The sequence below is a fragment of the Myodes glareolus genome, chromosome 9 (genome assembly GCF_982192425.1).
Source record: "Myodes glareolus chromosome 9, mMyoGla1.1, whole genome shotgun sequence".
Lineage (NCBI taxonomy): Eukaryota > Metazoa > Chordata > Mammalia > Rodentia > Cricetidae > Myodes > Myodes glareolus.
The window spans coordinates 94,937,058-94,955,098 of NC_142034.1; the positions used below are offsets into that span (position 1 = coordinate 94,937,058).

General features: G+C 47.9%; 1 protein-coding gene across 1 annotated transcript; it reads left to right on the plus strand.

Annotated features, from left to right (window-relative positions):
* Positions 1-10,135: 10,135 nt before the first annotated feature.
* On the plus strand, positions 10,136-11,386 carry Npw (neuropeptide W). Its single transcript, XM_048435846.3, has 2 exons — positions 10,136-10,713; positions 11,174-11,386. The coding sequence occupies exons 1-2, from the start codon at positions 10,442-10,444 to the stop codon at positions 11,283-11,285; spliced, it is 384 nt and encodes a 127-aa protein (XP_048291803.2). The 5' UTR covers positions 10,136-10,441; the 3' UTR covers positions 11,286-11,386.
* Positions 11,387-18,041: the final 6,655 nt, after the last annotated feature.

The window sequence follows — 18,041 nt, forward strand, 5'->3', positions numbered from 1 at the left end:
GACTCCTCCTAAAATCGTCCTGGTCATTCCAACGCGGGGTCTCTTCTCTTTTTCCCGGTCCTAGTTCTAGAGACGCCGAAGGAAGCTCAGGGCATCCAGTATTTCCAATAAACCACGAACAGAAGCTAAGTATCACACAAACTCTGATGGGACGTACTTGGACATGTTATATTTCTATCTGAAATTCAAATTTAACTGGAGACTTACTATGCGTGAGGCTCTGGGTTCCATTCCTAGCACACACACAAAATGTAATATGTATTATATAATATATATATATATATATATACACACACACACACATATATATATATAATTAAGCTAGTAATGAATAGATCCAACAACCTTTTCAGGAACCTACTTTCTATAGCCTGGAACATAAGCTTCTGACAATGCTCTAACAAGCTGCAAATCCTTATCAGGAAAGATGTCATCCAGGAATTCTCACCCAGTCCTGCTAGAGAAGGGACCTCGTGTTCTTTTGGTGTAGGACACACCCAGCCTGGCATAGTACCTGGAACAGGGCAGCACCGAGAGCTTCATGAATGGTGGTGAACGTTAGGCTTCAAGTCTCTGCAGCTGGTGTGAGGTCTCTCTTTTTGATGAAATAAAATGGGTGCAAATCTGTGCCCTTCTAGAAAGAGGCAGCATATTGTAGCATATTGTGTATGGGAGGTGGTGTGTGTGTGTGTGTTTGTGCACGCGCTAGAATCAGATGTGATGCTGGGCAGTGGTGGCGCATGCCTTTAGTCCCAGCACTTGGGAGGCAGAAGCAGGTGGATCTCTATGAGTTCAAGGCTAGCCTGGTCTACAAGAGCTACTTCCAGGACAACAAGGACTGTTACACAGAGAAACCTTTTCTCGAAAAATTAAAAAAAAAAAAGAATCAGAGATATGGACTGGAAACCCCAATTCTGGTACTTATGTACTTGTGAGCTTGGTTGGTCTATTGAAACCTATAACGTCCTCATTTGTAAAACTGGGGTCACTGTTACAGGTTTAAAAATGGCACTCAAGAGAGAGAAATGTCATGCGACAGAGCTCAGATGGAGGGGTTTTTTACTGGGAGAAAGGGAATGGGAAAGGGAGGGAGGAAGGGGAGGTGACCAGCTTCTGGGGACAGGAGTGGCAGAAGAGAGAGGCAAAGAGAGACAGACTGACGGGCAGGAGGTGGGCAAGGCCCATCTTTTAAAGGGAACGTAGTGAATGTGTGCAGGAGGTGCTCTCAGTGGCTGCAGCTGAGACTTATCCTGTCAGGACCCCAAGGGCAGGCCAGTACAGATGCCTGAACACTTAATAGTCACCGTATGAACCGGGCTACATACGATTTCCATCTTCAGACAAACGAGGGGGATTTATCTCCTCCTGGGCAACTGGACAGATGTTAAGTATTGTTAAAGTCTATTGAAATGAAGCCTTTCTGTGGTGGTACATGCACTTCAGAGGCAGGGGCAAGCAGATCTCTATGAGTTTGAGGCCAGCCTGATCTATAGAGTGAGTCCCAGGACAGCCAAGGCTACACAGAGAAACCCTGTCTCAAAAAACAAAAATCTGTTTAAAAAAAAAAAAAAAGGTGACATACACCTTTAATCCTGGCACTCATAGGCAGAGGCAGGCATATCTCTGAGTTTGAGATCAGCTCTACATAAAGAGTTCCAGCGCAGCCAATGTTACATGGTGAGACACTGTCTTAAAAAAAAAAAAAATCTGAAAATCTGTTAAAATGGGAGGGGGGCTAGAGAGATGGCCAGTTAAGAGCACTGGCTGTTTTTCCTTTCTTCCTTCCTTCCTCCCTCCCTCCCTCCCTCCCTCCCTCCGTCCGTCCGTCTGTCTGTCTGTCTGTCTGTCTGTCTTTCTTTCTTTCTTTCTTTCTTTCTTTCTTTCTGTTTTTGGTTTTTCGAGACAGGGTTCTCTGTAACTTTGGAACCTATCCTGGAACTAGCTCTTGTAGATCAGGCTGACCTCAAACTCACAGAGATTCTCTTGCCTCTGCCTCCCAAGTGCTGGGATTAAAGGCGTGTGCCACCACCGCCCGGCACATTGGCTGTTCTTGTAGAGGTCCTGGGTTCAATTCCCAGCACCCGCATGAAGGCTCACAATTATCTGCAAGTTCAGTTCCAGGGGGTTTACTATCCTCTTCTGGTTTCCTACTCTCTGAGGGCACCAGACACACATGTGGTACACAGACATAGATGAAGACAAAACACCCATCCATGCAAAATAAAAATAAATTCATTTTATTTATTTTTTTCTGAGACAGAGTTTCTCTGTGAAGCCCTGACTGTCCTGGAACTCACTCTATAGACCAGGCTGGCCTCAAATTCAGAGATCTGCCTGCCTCTGCCTCCTAAGACTTGTGCCACCACTGACTGACTATAAAAATAAATTTTAAAAAAATGAAAAAAATTCTGTTAAAATAACAACTGAATGTTAATGGAAAGCTCTTTAGATTCTGATGATAAGTACTATGTTGTTCCTATTCTGCAAATAAGTGAGGACTGAGCAATGGGACAATGTCACTCCCTAACTGGCAGCTTTTGGACTCTTGTTGCTCTGATACTTTCAACCAAGGGACTGATAGTAAAACATCCAGCCACACTACCCACCTGCCACCATTTTGAACACTCCTTAGACCTCCCCTGAGAAGACAGTGCAGCGTCAAAGCTGGTTTCCCTCCTCCTAAAGGCACAACCTCAAGCAAGCACCAGACTTTTTTAAAAAATCACAAACCTTGAACTCCAGATGACCCTGTACTCATCTCAGGCAGAATGGAGGAATTTCCCACGATGGTCCAGCAGGGGGACTACTGTGACTGAAAAGGCAAGGCTGTGATTGGTGCAAACATTGTTCTCTGGTGTGTAAACAGGCTGGCTGTCCCAGCTCTGTTGGTGGGTCGCTGAAAGCTTTCCTTTACTGCCCCTCTGGTGTTGCCTCTAGATTCAGTAAAAGACTTCTCTGCAGGGGCTGGTTGAGTCACTAGTACAAAGATGCAGTAGATCGATAGCTGGCACTGTGACAGTAGAGCAGTCAGCACGCGGAGGCCTCGATGGTCATGCAGCCTGCTGTGTGACAGGTAAGACCGGAGTGACATGCAGATATTTTGCCTCACAGATTCATGAGGCGAGCCTGTAAAATAAAAGACAAATGAATGCCAGGCAGTAGTGGCACATGCCTTTAATTCCAGCCCTTGGGAGGGAAGGTAGAGGCAAGCGGGTCTCTGATTTGAAAGCTCTGGTTTACAGAGTGAGTTCCAGGACAGGTAGGGCTCCATAGAGAAACTCTGTCTCAAAAAACAAACAAACAACAACAAAAAGAGACAAATGAGCCAGGCATTGTAGCATATGACTTTAACCCCAGTACTTAGGAGCACAAGCAGACAGAGCTCTGTAAGATCGAGGTAAGCCTCGGCTACCTAGTAAGCTCCAGGACAACCAGGGCTATGTAAAGAAACCTGCTTCAAAAGAAAAGCCAAACTAACAAACAGACAAACTGAGAGAGTGAAAGGAAGCAAGAGGAACTCCATTGGATGTTCACAGGAAAGACATTGGGCCTATGACATGAGACTAGAATGCCACAGACAACAATTGTTAAACAAGAAAGCTCTCTTGGAGGGTTAGGAACTAGACCAGTCCTAGAGTGCTTGCTGTGGGATGCTCCCCACCACGATGACAATGGAATAACCTCTTAAATGCTAAATAATAACCAATTAAATGCTTTCCTTTGCAAGAGTTGCCATGGTCACGGTGTCTCTTCACAGCAATAGAATAGTGCCTAAGACACTGTGCAAACATGAGAACCCGAGTTCGATCTCTAGAATCCATGTAAAATGCTGGGTGTGGGGCTGGTGCAGTGGCTGAGTAGGTAAAAGCATTAGCAGGACAAGCCTAAAGAGCTAAATTCAATCCCCAAATCTGTAAAGAATCGAATCTACTTCTAGGTGTACACATATGCTCTTTTCTCCTTCATTGAGGGCAAAGGCAGTGAGGCCAGCCAGGGTCAACAGACTGTGTGTCTGTCTGTCCACCTACTTTTCTATTTTCTTTTTCTTTTTTTTTTTTCTCTCAAGACATGGCTTCTCGGTGTCACAGCCCTAGCGTCCTGGACCTTGTTCTGTAGACCAGGCCAGCCTTGAACTCACAGAGATCTGCCTGCCCCTGCCTCCCAAGTACTGGGTTTAAAGGTGTGCACCACCACAGCCTGGCTGTTTTGTTTTGTTTTGAGACAAGATTTCTCTGTAGGTAGCCTTGGTTGTTCCAGAACTTGCTTTGTAGACCAAGTTGGCCTTGAACTCACAGAGATCCACCTCCCTCTGTCTTCCATACCCTCTAGTGCCAGTGGATCTGACCTCTGCTTCTGGCTTCTGACCTCTGCAGGCACCAAACATGGACATAGTGCACACACATACATGCAGGGAAAACACAAACATAAAAAAGTAAAAATAAATATTTTTTAAAAGACAAGAAAGAAGTGTTACTGGATGTCTTGTGAAGTGCCAGCACGGCTATCATGTGATACTGGAGAAAACCAACTCCTACAAGTTGTCCTCTAACCACACACACCTGGACATACATGTCGACATAAGTTCTGTCCCGCTCGTTCCTGCAGCTGTTCAGTCCCAAAGAAACACACAGAGGCTTATATTAATTATAAACTGTTTGGCCTACTAGCTCAGGCTTATTATAAACTAGCTCTTACAATTTAAATTAACTCATAAATTCTTGTCTATGTTTAGCCACATGACTTGGTTGGTACCTTTTCACAGTGAGGCATTCTCATCTTGCTTCCTCTGCATCTGGTTTGTGACTGACTCTGCCTTTCCTCCTCCCAGAATTCTCTTAGTCTGGTCTTCCTGCCTATATTTCCTGCCAGGCTACTAGCCAATCAGTATTTTATTAAACTAATACAAGCAATGATTCTTTATGATCAGTGTACAAGAGCATTATCCCACAGCATTTCCCCATTTTTCTTTTTAAAATAAGAACTCTGAATTTGTAGGTGGAAATTTCTGTCCTGCCTGGTCCTGCAGCTGTTGAATCCCAAATCAACACATGGGCTTATTGCCCTATCTATACTTCCTGCCTAGTTGCTGGCCAATCAGTATTTTATTAAACTAATACAAGTGACAATTCTTTACAGTGTACAAGAGCATTATCCCACAGTACATATGTATGCAAATCAACGTGGAGCCTGAGAGATGATGGTTCAATAGTTAAAAACACCTGCTGTGTGGTGGTGGCGCATGCCTTTAAGGCCAGCACTCAGGAGACAGAGGCAGGTGAATCTCTGAGTTCAAGGCCAGCCTGGTCTATAGAGCTAGTTCCAGGACAGGCTCCAAAGCTGCAGAGAAACCCTGTCTCCAAAAACAAACACTTGCTGCTCATGCAGAGGACCTGTGTTGGCTTCCCAGCACCCATGTGGCACTCATAACCATCTGTAAGTTTAGTTTCAGGGGATCTAACACCTTCTCCTGGCCTCTGTGGGCACCAGGCATGCATGTAGGGCACATGTGTGCAGGCAAAACACTCAACACATAAATAGAAATAAATAAAGTGGGTTTTTTTTGTTTTTTTTTTTTTTAAAGAAGGGGCTAGAATCAGAATGGGAGTCTATGACAGCCGAGTAGGTGAATGTTCTATCACCAAGCCTAACAGCCTGGGGCCTGTGTGGCAGAGGAAAAGAACTGATTCCTGCAAGTTGTCTTCTGGCTTCCACTTGCACATCGTGGCATGCACGCCACACACACATGTGTGCACACAAAATAAAGTAACACAAATCTAAATAATCAAAATGACGGATTTGGGAGTGGATCTTGTAGTAGAATGCCTGCCTGAGTACTGCCAAAGACGCTGGCTGGTTTCAAACCCCAGAACCACCAAGAAAAAGTAAAAATGACATGAAGAAATGCTAATTAAATAAAAGAATAAAGTATAAAAATAAAAATGACAGTGGACTTATGAACCTAGAACACCGGCAGCTAGAATTCCCTGAGATCCTGCAGGACTTGCTTCTTCAAAATTAGGAAACGCATCATGGAAGACCCAGAGTTCAGAAAACAGGATTCCAACCTGAGTGAAGCCACAGATACTGTAGAGGCTTTGCAAGTGGAGGCTCAGACTGGAGTCAGCAGCTACCAGCTCTCTGAAGAAAGCTCCAGAGTCTCTTGAGTAGGGCTGCTGCAATGGTCCGCTTCAGGTGCCTGGAGACTGGGAAAGAATACTGCAAGAAAGCTTATCAGCTATTGGAATATCTAGGAAAAACATCAAAGTAGGGTATAGAAAAACAAAGGAAAATATTGTAGCTTTCAGGAAGAGAGGAAATGTAAATATCCTGCGTGAGGACTGGAGAGATGCTTGGCAGTTAAGAGCACTTGATCTTCAAAGGACCTGAATTTGGTTCCAGCATCCAAGTCAGGCCCCTCACAATTGCTTACACTCCACCTCAAGGGGACCTGACGCCCTCTTCTGGCTTCCCTGGGCAATCACCTCACTTGCTGAGTCGTCTGTCTGGATCCTCCCTTCTTTCTTTGGAATTGAACTTAGGGACTCGCACATGTTAAGAAGGACTCTATCACAGAACCGTATATTCAGTTCCTGCCCCTCCCCTCTCAGACTTTTGTTTGTTTGCTTGCTTGTCTGCTTGTTTTTCATGACAGGGTTTCTCTGTGTAGCCCTGGCTGTCCTGGAACTTGCTCTCTAAACCAAGCTGACCTCGAACTCTCAGAGATCAGCCTGAGTGTTTGACTGCGTGTATGTATGTGCAGCACATGCATGTGGTGCCCATGGAGGCTAGAACAGCGTGCTGCATTACCTGGAAGCAGTTACAAATGGTCGTAAACTGCCATGCAGGTGCTGAGATCCAAACCTGGATCCTCTGCAAGACCAACAAATACCCTTAACCGTTGAGCCATCACTCCAGCCTCCTACCCCTTTTTAAGTTTTTAATTGCAGACAAGGTCTTCCTACGTTGTCCACACTGGCAACTTTCTCTTTTCCTAACGCAGCCTGCTTAGTACTTGGGGGTCAATCTCAGGACTGACCACACAATTGATATGGTCATATGGAGCTGCATTTCCCAGGCTACCTCCAGGGGTCGCCCCACACTTTCCCAGCTCCATTGTTTTTCCCTGAGGTCCCTGATTTGGAAGTGAGCAACAGCGCCTGGGGACCTTAAAGGCCTGTGTCGTGCCTAGCCGCCGCCCACAGCACTCTCCAGGCCGCTCTCTCTAAGACTAGGGCTCCCATAGGAACACGTTGGTTGATGGGGGCGGCTTTCATTGACGCTTGTCTGGTCCCGAAGGTCCTCACGCCAAGCAGCCCGCCCCCTCTGTATCCTCTGCCCACCCCATGGAAGTGTTCACTTAAGAGCTCACTTTGACAGACCAGGAGCTGTTGAAGCAGCAACACTAAAATCTCCCCTACAAGGGCTGAGTGCCTACTGGGTGTCAGATATGGTACCAAGACCCTCACCTTGCAGATGTGTGTGTACTTTTTGTTTTTGTTTGTTTAGATACGGGGGTCTTACTAGCCTGAAACTGGCTGTGTAGGACCTGGTCTGCCTCGGATAGAAATCAGGTCCTCACTATGTGACTCAGGCAGGCCTGGACCGCACCATCTTCCTGCCCCAGCTTCCCAAGTGTTTGGGTAGCAGAGATGTACTGTTCACACCTGGCATTATTTGTTTATAAACACAAGATGAAGCGATCACTACCAACAGTTCTTCATTTTATGTTTTTCTTTGTTTGTTTTTTTTTAAATGTTTGTTCATTTATTATGCTTTCAATATCTGCCTACACGTGTGCCTGCGTGTTTTTTTTTAAAAAACCCCTCTTTTTATTTTTTTTAATATTTTTATTTATTTATTATGTATACAGTGTTCTGTCTGCATGTATGCCTACAGGCAAGAAGAGGGCACCAGATCTCATTACAGATGGTTCTGAGCCACCATGTGGTTGCTGGGAATTGAACTCAGGACCTCTGGAAGAGCAGTCAGTGCTCTTAACCTCTGAGCCATCTCTCCAGCCCCCTCTTTGTTTGTTTTTTAAGACAGGGTTTCTTTTTTTTTTTTTTTTTCCAAGTCAGGGTTTCTCTGTATAACAGCACTGAATTTCCCGGAACTTCCTCTGTAGACCAGGATGGTCTTGGACTCACGGAGATCCACCTGCCTGACTACAGAGTGCTTGGCTTAAGGCTAAGGTGTGCGCCGCCACCACCCAACAAACATTCCCTCATTTAAAAGGAGGAAACTAGTGAGTTTGAGGCCAGTCTGATCAACAAAATGAGTTCCAGGGCAGCCAGGGCTGTTAAACAGAGAAACCCTGTCTCGAAAAACCAAAAAAAATAAAAAATAAAAAAAAGGAAACTTAGGCAGAGGAGACTGTGGCCTCTCTCCACCCTCATAAGCCACCCAAATCCAGAGTCAAGTTCTTCAAGTGAGGGAGGCCTAGAGAACCTTGCTACTTGCTAGGACCCTGGGACTCTTCTGTCTCTAGAGTAGGTTCCTCCTCCACTCTCTTTTTAAAACTCAATCTTTAAAATTTTTATCATTTTGTATGTATGCATGGGTGTTGGTAGGTATGTATGGGTGTTTGTATGTATGCATGGGTGTTTGTATGTGTGCATGGGTGTTGGTAGGTATGTATGGGTGTTTGTATGTATGTATGGGTGTTTGTATGTATGTATGGATGTTGGTAGGTATGTATGGGTGTTTGTATGTATACATGGGTGTTGGTTTGTATGTATGGGTGTTGGTATGTATGTATGGGTGTTGGTAGGTATGTATGGGTGTTTGTATGTATGGGTGTTTGTATGTATGCATGGGTGTTGGTTTGTATGTATGGGTGTTTGTATGTATGCATGGGTGTTGGTAGGTATGTATGAGTGTTTGTATGTATTATGTATGTATGTATGTATGTATGTTTGTATGGGTGTTTGTATGTATGGATGTTTGTATGTATGTATGGGTGTTTGTATGTATGCATGGGTGTTTGTATGTATGTATGGGTGTTTGTGTGTATGTAGGTATGTTTGAATGTATGGGTATTTGTCCTGAATGTGCATCTCTGTGTTGCATTCATGCCTGGTGCTCAAAGAGGCCAGAAGAAGCACTAGAGTTACTGACTGCTGTGAGCCACTATGTAGGTGCTGAGAATCAAACCTAGGTGCCAGTTCTCTTAACTGCTGAACCATCTCTCCAGCCTCCACCCCCACTCCTTTTGTTTGGAGATCAAAATAAGGTATTTCAAGATGGGAATGGAGGCATGCATCTGTAATATTAGCACTGGGGGTAGAAACAGGAGAATTAGTAGTTCAAAGTCATTTTAAGCTACATAGCACATTTAAGGCTAGCCTGGGCTACATGAGAACCAGGGGCTTTGGTTAAGGTCTCAGATTGACTTCAAAATCTTTGTAACTCTTCTGCCTCCGGAGTGCTGGGATTATAGGCATGTGGACCATGCCTGTACAATGGCATGCATACACACACACACACACACACACACACACACACACACACACAAATGTTTTTGTTTTTTGAGACAAGGTTCTCTGTATAACAGTATAATAGTCCTGGCTGTCACTTTGTAACCCAGGCTGGCCTCCAATTTACTGAGATCTGCCTGCTTCTGCCTCCCCAAGTGTGGTATAAAAGGTAAGGTATGCACCACCACCTTCCAGATTTATTTCCTTTGTATACAGTGTTCTGTCCACATGTATGAGCACCAGATCTCATTACAGATGGTTGTGAGCCATCATGTAGTTGCTGGGAATTGAACCTTTCAAAGAGCAGTCCGTACTCTTAACCTCTGAGCCATCTCTCCAGCCCCACAATGGCTATATTTTTAACGGGCGACCTTTCTGAAGAGGTATAGCATACTTCTATTTACTGTGTCCACCTCACTCCAGAGATACCCAACTCCTATGGCACCTGCTCTTAGGTACACATACAATTTTTAAAAACACAAAAAATAAAGCTTAAAGCAGGGATATCCCAACCTGGAGCCTCAAGAGCGGTCCAGCTGGCGACCTACTCAGTGAGATGCTTCTAGTTGCCTGGTTCCCTCTTCTCCCTCCCTCCCTCTCACTCTCCATCCTCCTCTCCCTTGGGTGAGCGTGGCAGGTGCCGCGGGGGCGAGCCGGGGCGTGGCCACTGAGAGACTCTAGTCGCACCGACTGACTAGTCTCCTCCAGCCTCCTGAGCTCCGACGTCCTAATTCCACTGCAGCTGGCATAAACCCTGTTCTTGGTCTACCCGCCAAGGGCCCATAGACGTGAGCGCGCTGGCGCCGAACGGAGAAGTGCGGTGCCCCGGGCCGGGGGCTCCTGTGAACCGGCCCCTGCTGCCGCTGCTGCTGCTTCTGCTCCTGCTGCCGCTGCCCGCCGGGGCCTGGTACAAGCACGTGGCGAGTCCCCGCTATCACACCGTGGGTCGCGCCTCGGGTCTGCTCATGGGGTTGCGCCGCTCGCCCTACCTGTGGCGCCGTGCCTTGGGTGGGGCCGTTGGACCGCTCTCCCCGGACTCTCTGGTCCCGGGGCGGGTCGCCGGCAGCGCTCTCCTCCTGCTTCCTTCGCCGGTGCAGGAGCTGTGGGAGGCACGACGCAGAAGCTGGCGGGCTGGCCCTCCCGTCTATGCGCCCCGGATTCCGCGGGACCTGGAGCGAGCCCGCCAAACGGAGCAGTCGCTGAGGCGCCGGTCCTGGATCTCAGCGGAGTCCGCTAGGTAAGCGGGAGAAGGGGGAGGCAAGGGTGGCAGCCGCCAAGGGAGTTTCCAGGGGTCTGCGACCATTATTAGTTCCTGCGTACTGCTTTTTTGTTTGTTTTGGTTTTTTTGCTTTGTAGCTCCTTCTGATCCTCCTCTCATCTACCAAATGGTAGGATTACAGGTGTGCAAAACAACACCCGGTTTATGTGGTTCTAGGAATGGCACCTAGGACCTAAGCAAGCACTCTGCTCACAGAGTGTATCTCCAGCCCCTTGTTTGTTTGTTTGCTTTGTTAGGGATTATTCTTCCCCATCCTCCTGGGTACTGATTTTGCAGGTGTGGACACCACGCGCCCACATTCCCCACCCGTTTTCTCTCCCGTTATGTTAGAATTTCCCAGAGTCCTTTCCCTATCATCCTGAGGACAGAATGGAGAGTTTTGCTCCTTTTTCCAGAGTCCTGCTCTGTTTTTTTCTAGAGCCCTCGGAGAGACGCTTCGCGCCCAGCCATGGTTCCTGCAGCACATCCTCATTGCCGACCGTGTCAGGCTCCAGGACCGGTCCAAGAATTTATGGCGCCCCCATGCCTGACCTGGGCTGGCGCAGTCACGGCTGCTTCCAGGGAGGGCAGCTTACAGCTTCAGTCAGGCCTCGTGGTCTGGTCTGGTCAATAAAACCAACTTGATTCCTGCGCCCCCGCCTGTGACCCTTTTTCTCCGTTGTGTACTTTGCGTCTAGCTTCAGGGCGCACATAGCCGCGCGCCCACGCCCTGGCAAATGTCAAGAACCCCCTCCCTGACCAGACCAGCTCATCAATCAGTCCTTAGGGGCCCAGTTGGGCGGGGGGAGTAAGATGCTTCTGAGCCTTGGGTTGCTTCCTGCGTAGTGATTCCTACCCTGATGTGAACTGATGCGTACATCATCAGTTCAGGGACCAGAATATGGTGACCCATCCTACAGACTCTTACAATCCCCTGGGGTCCTGACTGTCCACTGACGCAGACAGGAGGGAGAACCTAGTGAGTGGATCTCCAGGTGGCCCTCACTCTGCCCTCTATCCAGACTGAAGAGATTCTCTACACTGTGAACTTTGACTTTAGCCCTGGCAGCCCACCAGGACTTTTGTCCTCTTCCTGGTATTAATTTTAAACCTGAATTTTCTCGAACCTCTCCCGTCCCCTCAGCACCAGGAAAATAAGCAGAGGTGTCAGCTTCCTTTATAGTTCTGCTTCCACTCTAGGAAGGAAGCCCACCCTTCCCCTCCTCCTCCTCTGTATTTCCGGGCATTTGCCCTGGTCCCACACAAATACGCTTTGTCAAGCTGTGCACTGTGGCCCAGGACTATAATCCTAGCCCTTTGCTGACTGAGACAGGATGATTGCTGTGAGTTTGAGACCAGCCTGAGTTACATAGTAATTTCCAGGCTAGCTTGGAACAAAACACACAGAAAACACACACACACACACACACACACACACACACACACACACATATTTGGGCTCCCTTCAGCTTCACACCCTGGGACCCTTCACCTTTGCTGCCTCTTTAAACTTCTTCAGTCTGTCTTTTCTGAGATCTGAGTGCTGGGATTACCTGTGGGACTGCAAATCTCCCTGTCACCTGCTGTTAAAACTCTCCTGAAAACATGTTGCAGGGTCTTCCCTTGGTCCACTTAGCAAAGGCTAAGAGCAGGTAGATCTTGCCTGATGCCCACTCTGGCCATACCTTCTGACCTACAGGGTATGTCCTCTCCCCAACTTGGCCCCTAGATGTCACTGCTCCCCACTTTTAAAAGGTTAAAAACATGAATGAGTGTTTTGCCTGCATGTATGCAAGTGTACCACACACAGGTAGTGCTCTTGGATGCTAGAATTTTAAAATTGCGTTTTATTTCTTTATTTTTGTTCTTGTACACACGCCTCTGGAGGTAAGAAGACAGACAACGTGCTAGAATTAATCCTCTCCTTCTGTGATGTGGGTCCCAGGGAACAAATTTAGGTCATCAGTCTTGGCAGCCACTGAGCTATATCACCAATTCTATGAATTTTTTACATTTATTTCATCTATTTATTCATTTATTTGTGTGGCTGTACATCTTCCAAGGCACACATGTAGCTGCCAGAGGACAACTTGGTTCTCTTTTGCCACCAAGATCCCAGGGATCAGACCCAGGTAATCAGGTTTGATAGCAACTGCCCTTTTGCTGGCCCGGGAATACTGCCTTATCCTAACTCTCGTGGGGCTCGAAATCTATTTACTTTGGTGTTATATAGCCCTTTTTTGGCACAGGAGAACTGGAGGTGACCGACTCCTCAAATAAACCACTTTCCCCTACTTTTTATTTTTTGTTTATTTTGTTATTTTTATTTTTGAAACAGGGTTTCTCTACATAGCCCTGGCTGTCCTTGAACTCACTCTGTAGACTAAGCTGATCTCGAACTCACAAAGATCTGCCTGCCTCTGCCTCCTGAGTGCTGGGACTAAAAGTGTGCACCATCACATCTGACCCAGTTTTCTCCATTTTTGACTGTGATTCGCAACAACTTTAACCTTCCAAACCATCTGTGACCTGACCTCGTCCTCCCACAAGACTCCACGGGTCTCCCACTGCCCATGGGATAAGCTCAATGCCTTCATGCCCTATACTCAGCTGTCTTTTTTCCCTGCCACACCTACCTCCTACAGAAGCTTGTAAGATCCATACGTAGATTCTAGAGCAGCCTGGACAGCTTCGGGTGTACACTACAAAAGACTCTACAGGACTTCAGGCTTCTTTGGGGGCTTCTCCAGCTCTGGGCCTCCCAAGTTTAGGCCAAAGCACACAAACCTGTTTCCTTGGGTTTGAGCAATGTTTGTTTACCCAGTACTTGCCAGTGCTAGTGTCGAACGCCAAGTAGTTAGCAAATGTTTTGTCACAAGGGCTGGGGCACTTGGCTAGGTGGCCTAGAGTTATCCCATTCTAGAGGAGTAGGTACTAGGTCTAGGGGGAAGGGCAAAGCTACCTGAGGCCTATTAGAAGCCAGGCTTCTCCGCTGTTATTCCCCAAGGCTCGCATTCCTAAGCTGTAACCAACTCCAGGGCCTCAACTGAACTCCAGCTCTGCAGAACTGGAATTGGTTTAAACCGGGGAAGTGAGGTCTAAGATGAACTTTTGGGCTACCTCACCCCCTACCTCAGCACCCGCCCCCCATCAGTCCGTTCCTCCCCGTGATGGCTCAATCACACTTATTTCCGCCAGGTGGCGCTATGCAACTGCTATTGGCGGTCCACAGCCAGGGAAGGGCGCTAGACCCGGGCGGGGGAAGTGGGCGGGGCGAGGTCTCGGAATCCTTGAAGGTGGCCAGTTTCCTGTCCTTCCTTTCCACGCTTTCTCTTCCTGCCCTGTCTCAGTTTCTTTTCTTTCTCCTTTCGTTACGCTGATCCCGTCTGCTCCAAAGAGAGGCGCCATGTAGTCTGAGGGAGAAGGTCCTAGCGAGACCTTGTGGATGAGCGCAGGGCCATTACTGCCCATTAGGGTATTAGCGCTTTTCCAGGACGTCCCAGACTTTACCCAGTGTCAGGATAATGGCTCCACCCCGGGGACAGCATTTCTCAGGCCCTGGCCACACCCAGCTTTGGTTTTTTTCAAGAGGGATGCCTATACATTTTTCAACGTTTAGTGAAAAACCCTCTGTCCCATCAGGGGTGCAGGGCAGTCCCTGTCTGGGGTGCCCTTAGATGATCCAAAAGAGAGGAGAAAGAGGTCGGATATTAGAGCTCTTCATCACACAGGTGATCCACTTGGATAATAAGTTGTCGGAGAGGGAGAGGTCCAGTGGGCGACGTTCCTCAAAACTTCTGATGACCTTCTTGGGTGGCCTCAGTCTCCCCATCCTAAGGGATGAAAAATGCCGGGCGGTGGTGGCACACACCTTTAATCCCAGCACTCAGGAGGCAGAGGCAGGGCCCGCCTGGTCCACAGAGCAAGTTCCAGAACAGCTAAGACAACACAGAGAAACCCTCTCTAGAACCCCCCCCCATAAAACAAAACAACTCTAGAAAAATAAAGTCCACTGACTCTTACGCCACTTTCCTATCCCATTCTCTGAGGCCCTAACCCTGAGGGAGGATACACCTTCAAGACTTGTTGGTCTGTTTCTACTTGCTGTTCTTCCTGCCTCTCAGGCCCGTGGGTATCCTGTCTGCCTAAAGTCTCTGGAAGAATTTGAGAAGAAGGGGTGTGGTCTTAGAGCTCCAGGGTACTAGGGCTCCACTCTTCCACTATACCTGACACTCATTCCTGCTCCCCTTGAAAAAAGTAATGGGACTGGAGAGGTGGCTCAGTAGTTAAGAGCATTGGCTGCTCTTCCAGAGGACCTGGGTTCAATTCCCGGCAACCACATGGTTGCTCACGACCATCTGTAATGAGGTCTGGCGCCCTCTTCTGGTCTGCAGGCACACGTGTAGTCCTGACAACACACAGAGATCCCATTGCCTCTGCTTCTCTAGTACTGGGATTAAAGGCGTGTGCCACTACACCTGGTTCTATTTTATTGTTTAAAGAGGTGTTTTCTTGCCCAGTTTGATTTGCAGGGTGTGTGTGTTTTGATTAGGCATATGTATCTGTGAGGGGGTGCAAAGGCCAGGAGAGGGCGTTGAATCCCTTAGAGCTGGAGCTATAACTGTGGGCTACATGCAGAGGCGGGAACCAAACCCGGGTCCTCCATGACAACAGTGGTCTTAATCACCGAGTCACCTCTTTGGCTCCTATTTTATTTTTTTCACGAATCAGATTCTCATGTAGCCTAGGCTGGCCTCAGAGTCACTAAGAAGTTGAAAATGGTCTTGAACGTCTCATCCTCCTGACTTCATCTCCCAGAGTCACACTAGGTTTGTGGGGTGGTAGAGATCCGACTTAGGGCTTCCTGCATGTCAAGCAAGCCCTCTCCAGCCGAGCTACATTCCTGTCTTTGTGTTTTTGAGACAGGGTCCTCCTGTAGCTTAGGCTGGCCTCTAACTCATGACAACCCTACCTCAGTGGCTTGGCTTCCTACCTTATTACCTCATCTTCCTACCTCAGTACCTCAGTTTCCTACCTCAGTACCTCAGTTTCCTACCTCAGTACCTCAGTTTCCTACCTCAGTACCTCATCTTCGTAGTTCATTACCTCAGATTCCTACCTCAGTACCTAAGCATCCTACCTCAGTACCTCAGCATCCTAACTCAGTACCTTGTCTTCCTACCTCAGTACCTCAGCATCCTACCTCAGTACCTTGACTTCCTACCTTGGTATCTCAGCATCCTACCTCAATACCTCAGCTTCCTTCCTACCCAGTACCTTGGCTTTCTACCTCAGTAGGAATTTTCAGCCTAATTCAAAGTATTTAAGTTTTTTTTTTAAGAATTATTTGTTTTTATGTGTATGAGTGTTTGGCTTCCATGTATATTTATGTTCCACTTGTTGGGAGGTGCTGGGACCCCCAAGACTGATATTATGAATGGTTGTGAGTTGACATTTGGGTTCTGGAAGTCAGACCCCAGGTCCCTCGTAAGAACAATACATGCTCTAAGGGCTCTTAACTGCCGAGACATATTTCTAGCCCCAAAGTTCCATTTTTTTAAAAAAGATGATAGCTTTCAAAAGATTTTGTTTGTTCATTTTAAAAGATTTGTTGTTGGGCAATGGTGGCGCACAACTTTAATCCCAGCACTGGGGAGGCAGAGGCAGGCGGATCTCTGTGAGTTTGAGGCCAGCCTAGCCTACAGAGTAAGTTCCAGGGCTACATAGAGAAACACTGTCTCCAAAAACTGAGCTATTTATATAATTTGTTGCCATGTGGTGGTAGTGGCATGTACTTTTTTTTTAAATGTCTGTGCACCACCAGAGGATGGCATCGGATCCTTCCAGATGGTTCTAAACTGCCATGTGGGTGCTGGGAATCAAATCCTGGTCCTCTTAAAGGTTGAGCCATCTCTCCAGGCCCATGGTTTGTCCTTGTTTTTGACACATGATATCCAGACTAGCTACAAATTTGTCATCATCTTGCTTCAGCCTCTGGAGTGTTGGGATTGCAGAGGCGCTGCCTCTGGCTGCCTCTTTCCCCTTCTTGTTCTGCACTGCTGGCCCAGGCTTGCTGCTGGCTTGTTACCGTCACCTTCCTCGGGACTTTTCAGCCCTTTGGCAGTGGGAGCTTCTTTGGTACTTCTCTGTGACTACAGTGTGGTGTCCCCTCCGGGACCGTATGTTCCTGGTCCGGTTTTGTTCTCATCCCATCTTCATTCATAGGCTGAGTCCTCGACAGAAAGCCAATGAGGGTCCAAGGTTGAGGTGAGAAGAAGTCACCAGTCTTCCTCAAGTCCTGGCTTGGAGAGCTCCCATCTTGCCAGTCCCTTTAGTGTGACCACAAAGCTGCGGTCAGAGGTCGGGGATGTTGCTGGTTGCTGCGGGATAACTTCCAGCTTCCACAGAGGCGGGAAATGCAGTGAGCACAAGGTTTCTACACATTACCTAACAATCTCGTGGGTAGCAGCATTAGGCTGTGTCCACAGAAACCAGTCCTAAAACAGACGGGCAAATCCGGATAGGCAGGCAGATGGAGATGGCCAGCCAGGCCAGAGCCTATGGCGGCATCCGCTAGAATCTGCAGAGGGTGGGGGGCGGGGAGCAACAATGCATCCTCAGCCTAAGTGCCTTTCAGGGGCAGCCACTAGGGTGTGGGTACCCAAGGGGCTGCTGCCTAGGATGCTACACTCAGAGGCGGGTCCTGGTGCTTGGGTGGAAGTGAAGAGCCAAGGGCTCTCCCTAGCTAAGGACTCTGGAGAGAAGAGAGGGAGAAGGGAACCCTGAGCTAGAGCTGCGTCTTCTATCCACATGGGGAATTGTTTGAGCTGGCTGTACCTGACCCGGGAGCACCAGGTAAGTGAGGAGCAGTGGGCTGGGGAGAAGCAGGCTGTGGGTGAGCCTAGATCTCAGCTGTTTTCTATGCCTGAGGAGATACTTCAAGGTCAAAGCGCAGCCTCACAGTACTGGGCCCTGGCAGAGGTGCAGAACCTCCCTTCTTCAGGCCTCAATTTCCTGATCTGTGAAATGGCCTGTTTCCTCTAGGGTTGCTTTGGGGAAACTATATGGGAATGCATAAGCGATTATCTGAGGGACTATTGTCTGCAGGGGTAGCTGGGAACTTATGCAATCGTCAAAGAGTGTCTGGGAGACTCTAGGCCTGGGGACGGGGATGGGAGACCTACAAGGCTTAACGTGGGGCAGCTGATCACCGCCAAAGTCCATTCTCAGCACAGTTCACGCCGGGTCAAGAGGAAGGCGGCAAATACCCTCCCATCTCTGCCAGATAAACTCATGTTCCCGAAAGG

Excerpts from the sequence above, each read along its gene's own strand:
- Npw (XM_048435846.3), top strand. The coding sequence starts at position 10,442 with ATGGGGTTGCGCCGCTCGCCCTACCTGTGGCGCCGTGCCTTGGGTGGG. Across the intron at positions 10,714-11,173 it reads ATCTCAGCGGAGTCCGCTAG|AGCCCTCGGAGAGACGCTTC; the intron begins GTAAGCGGGAGA and ends GTTTTTTTCTAG.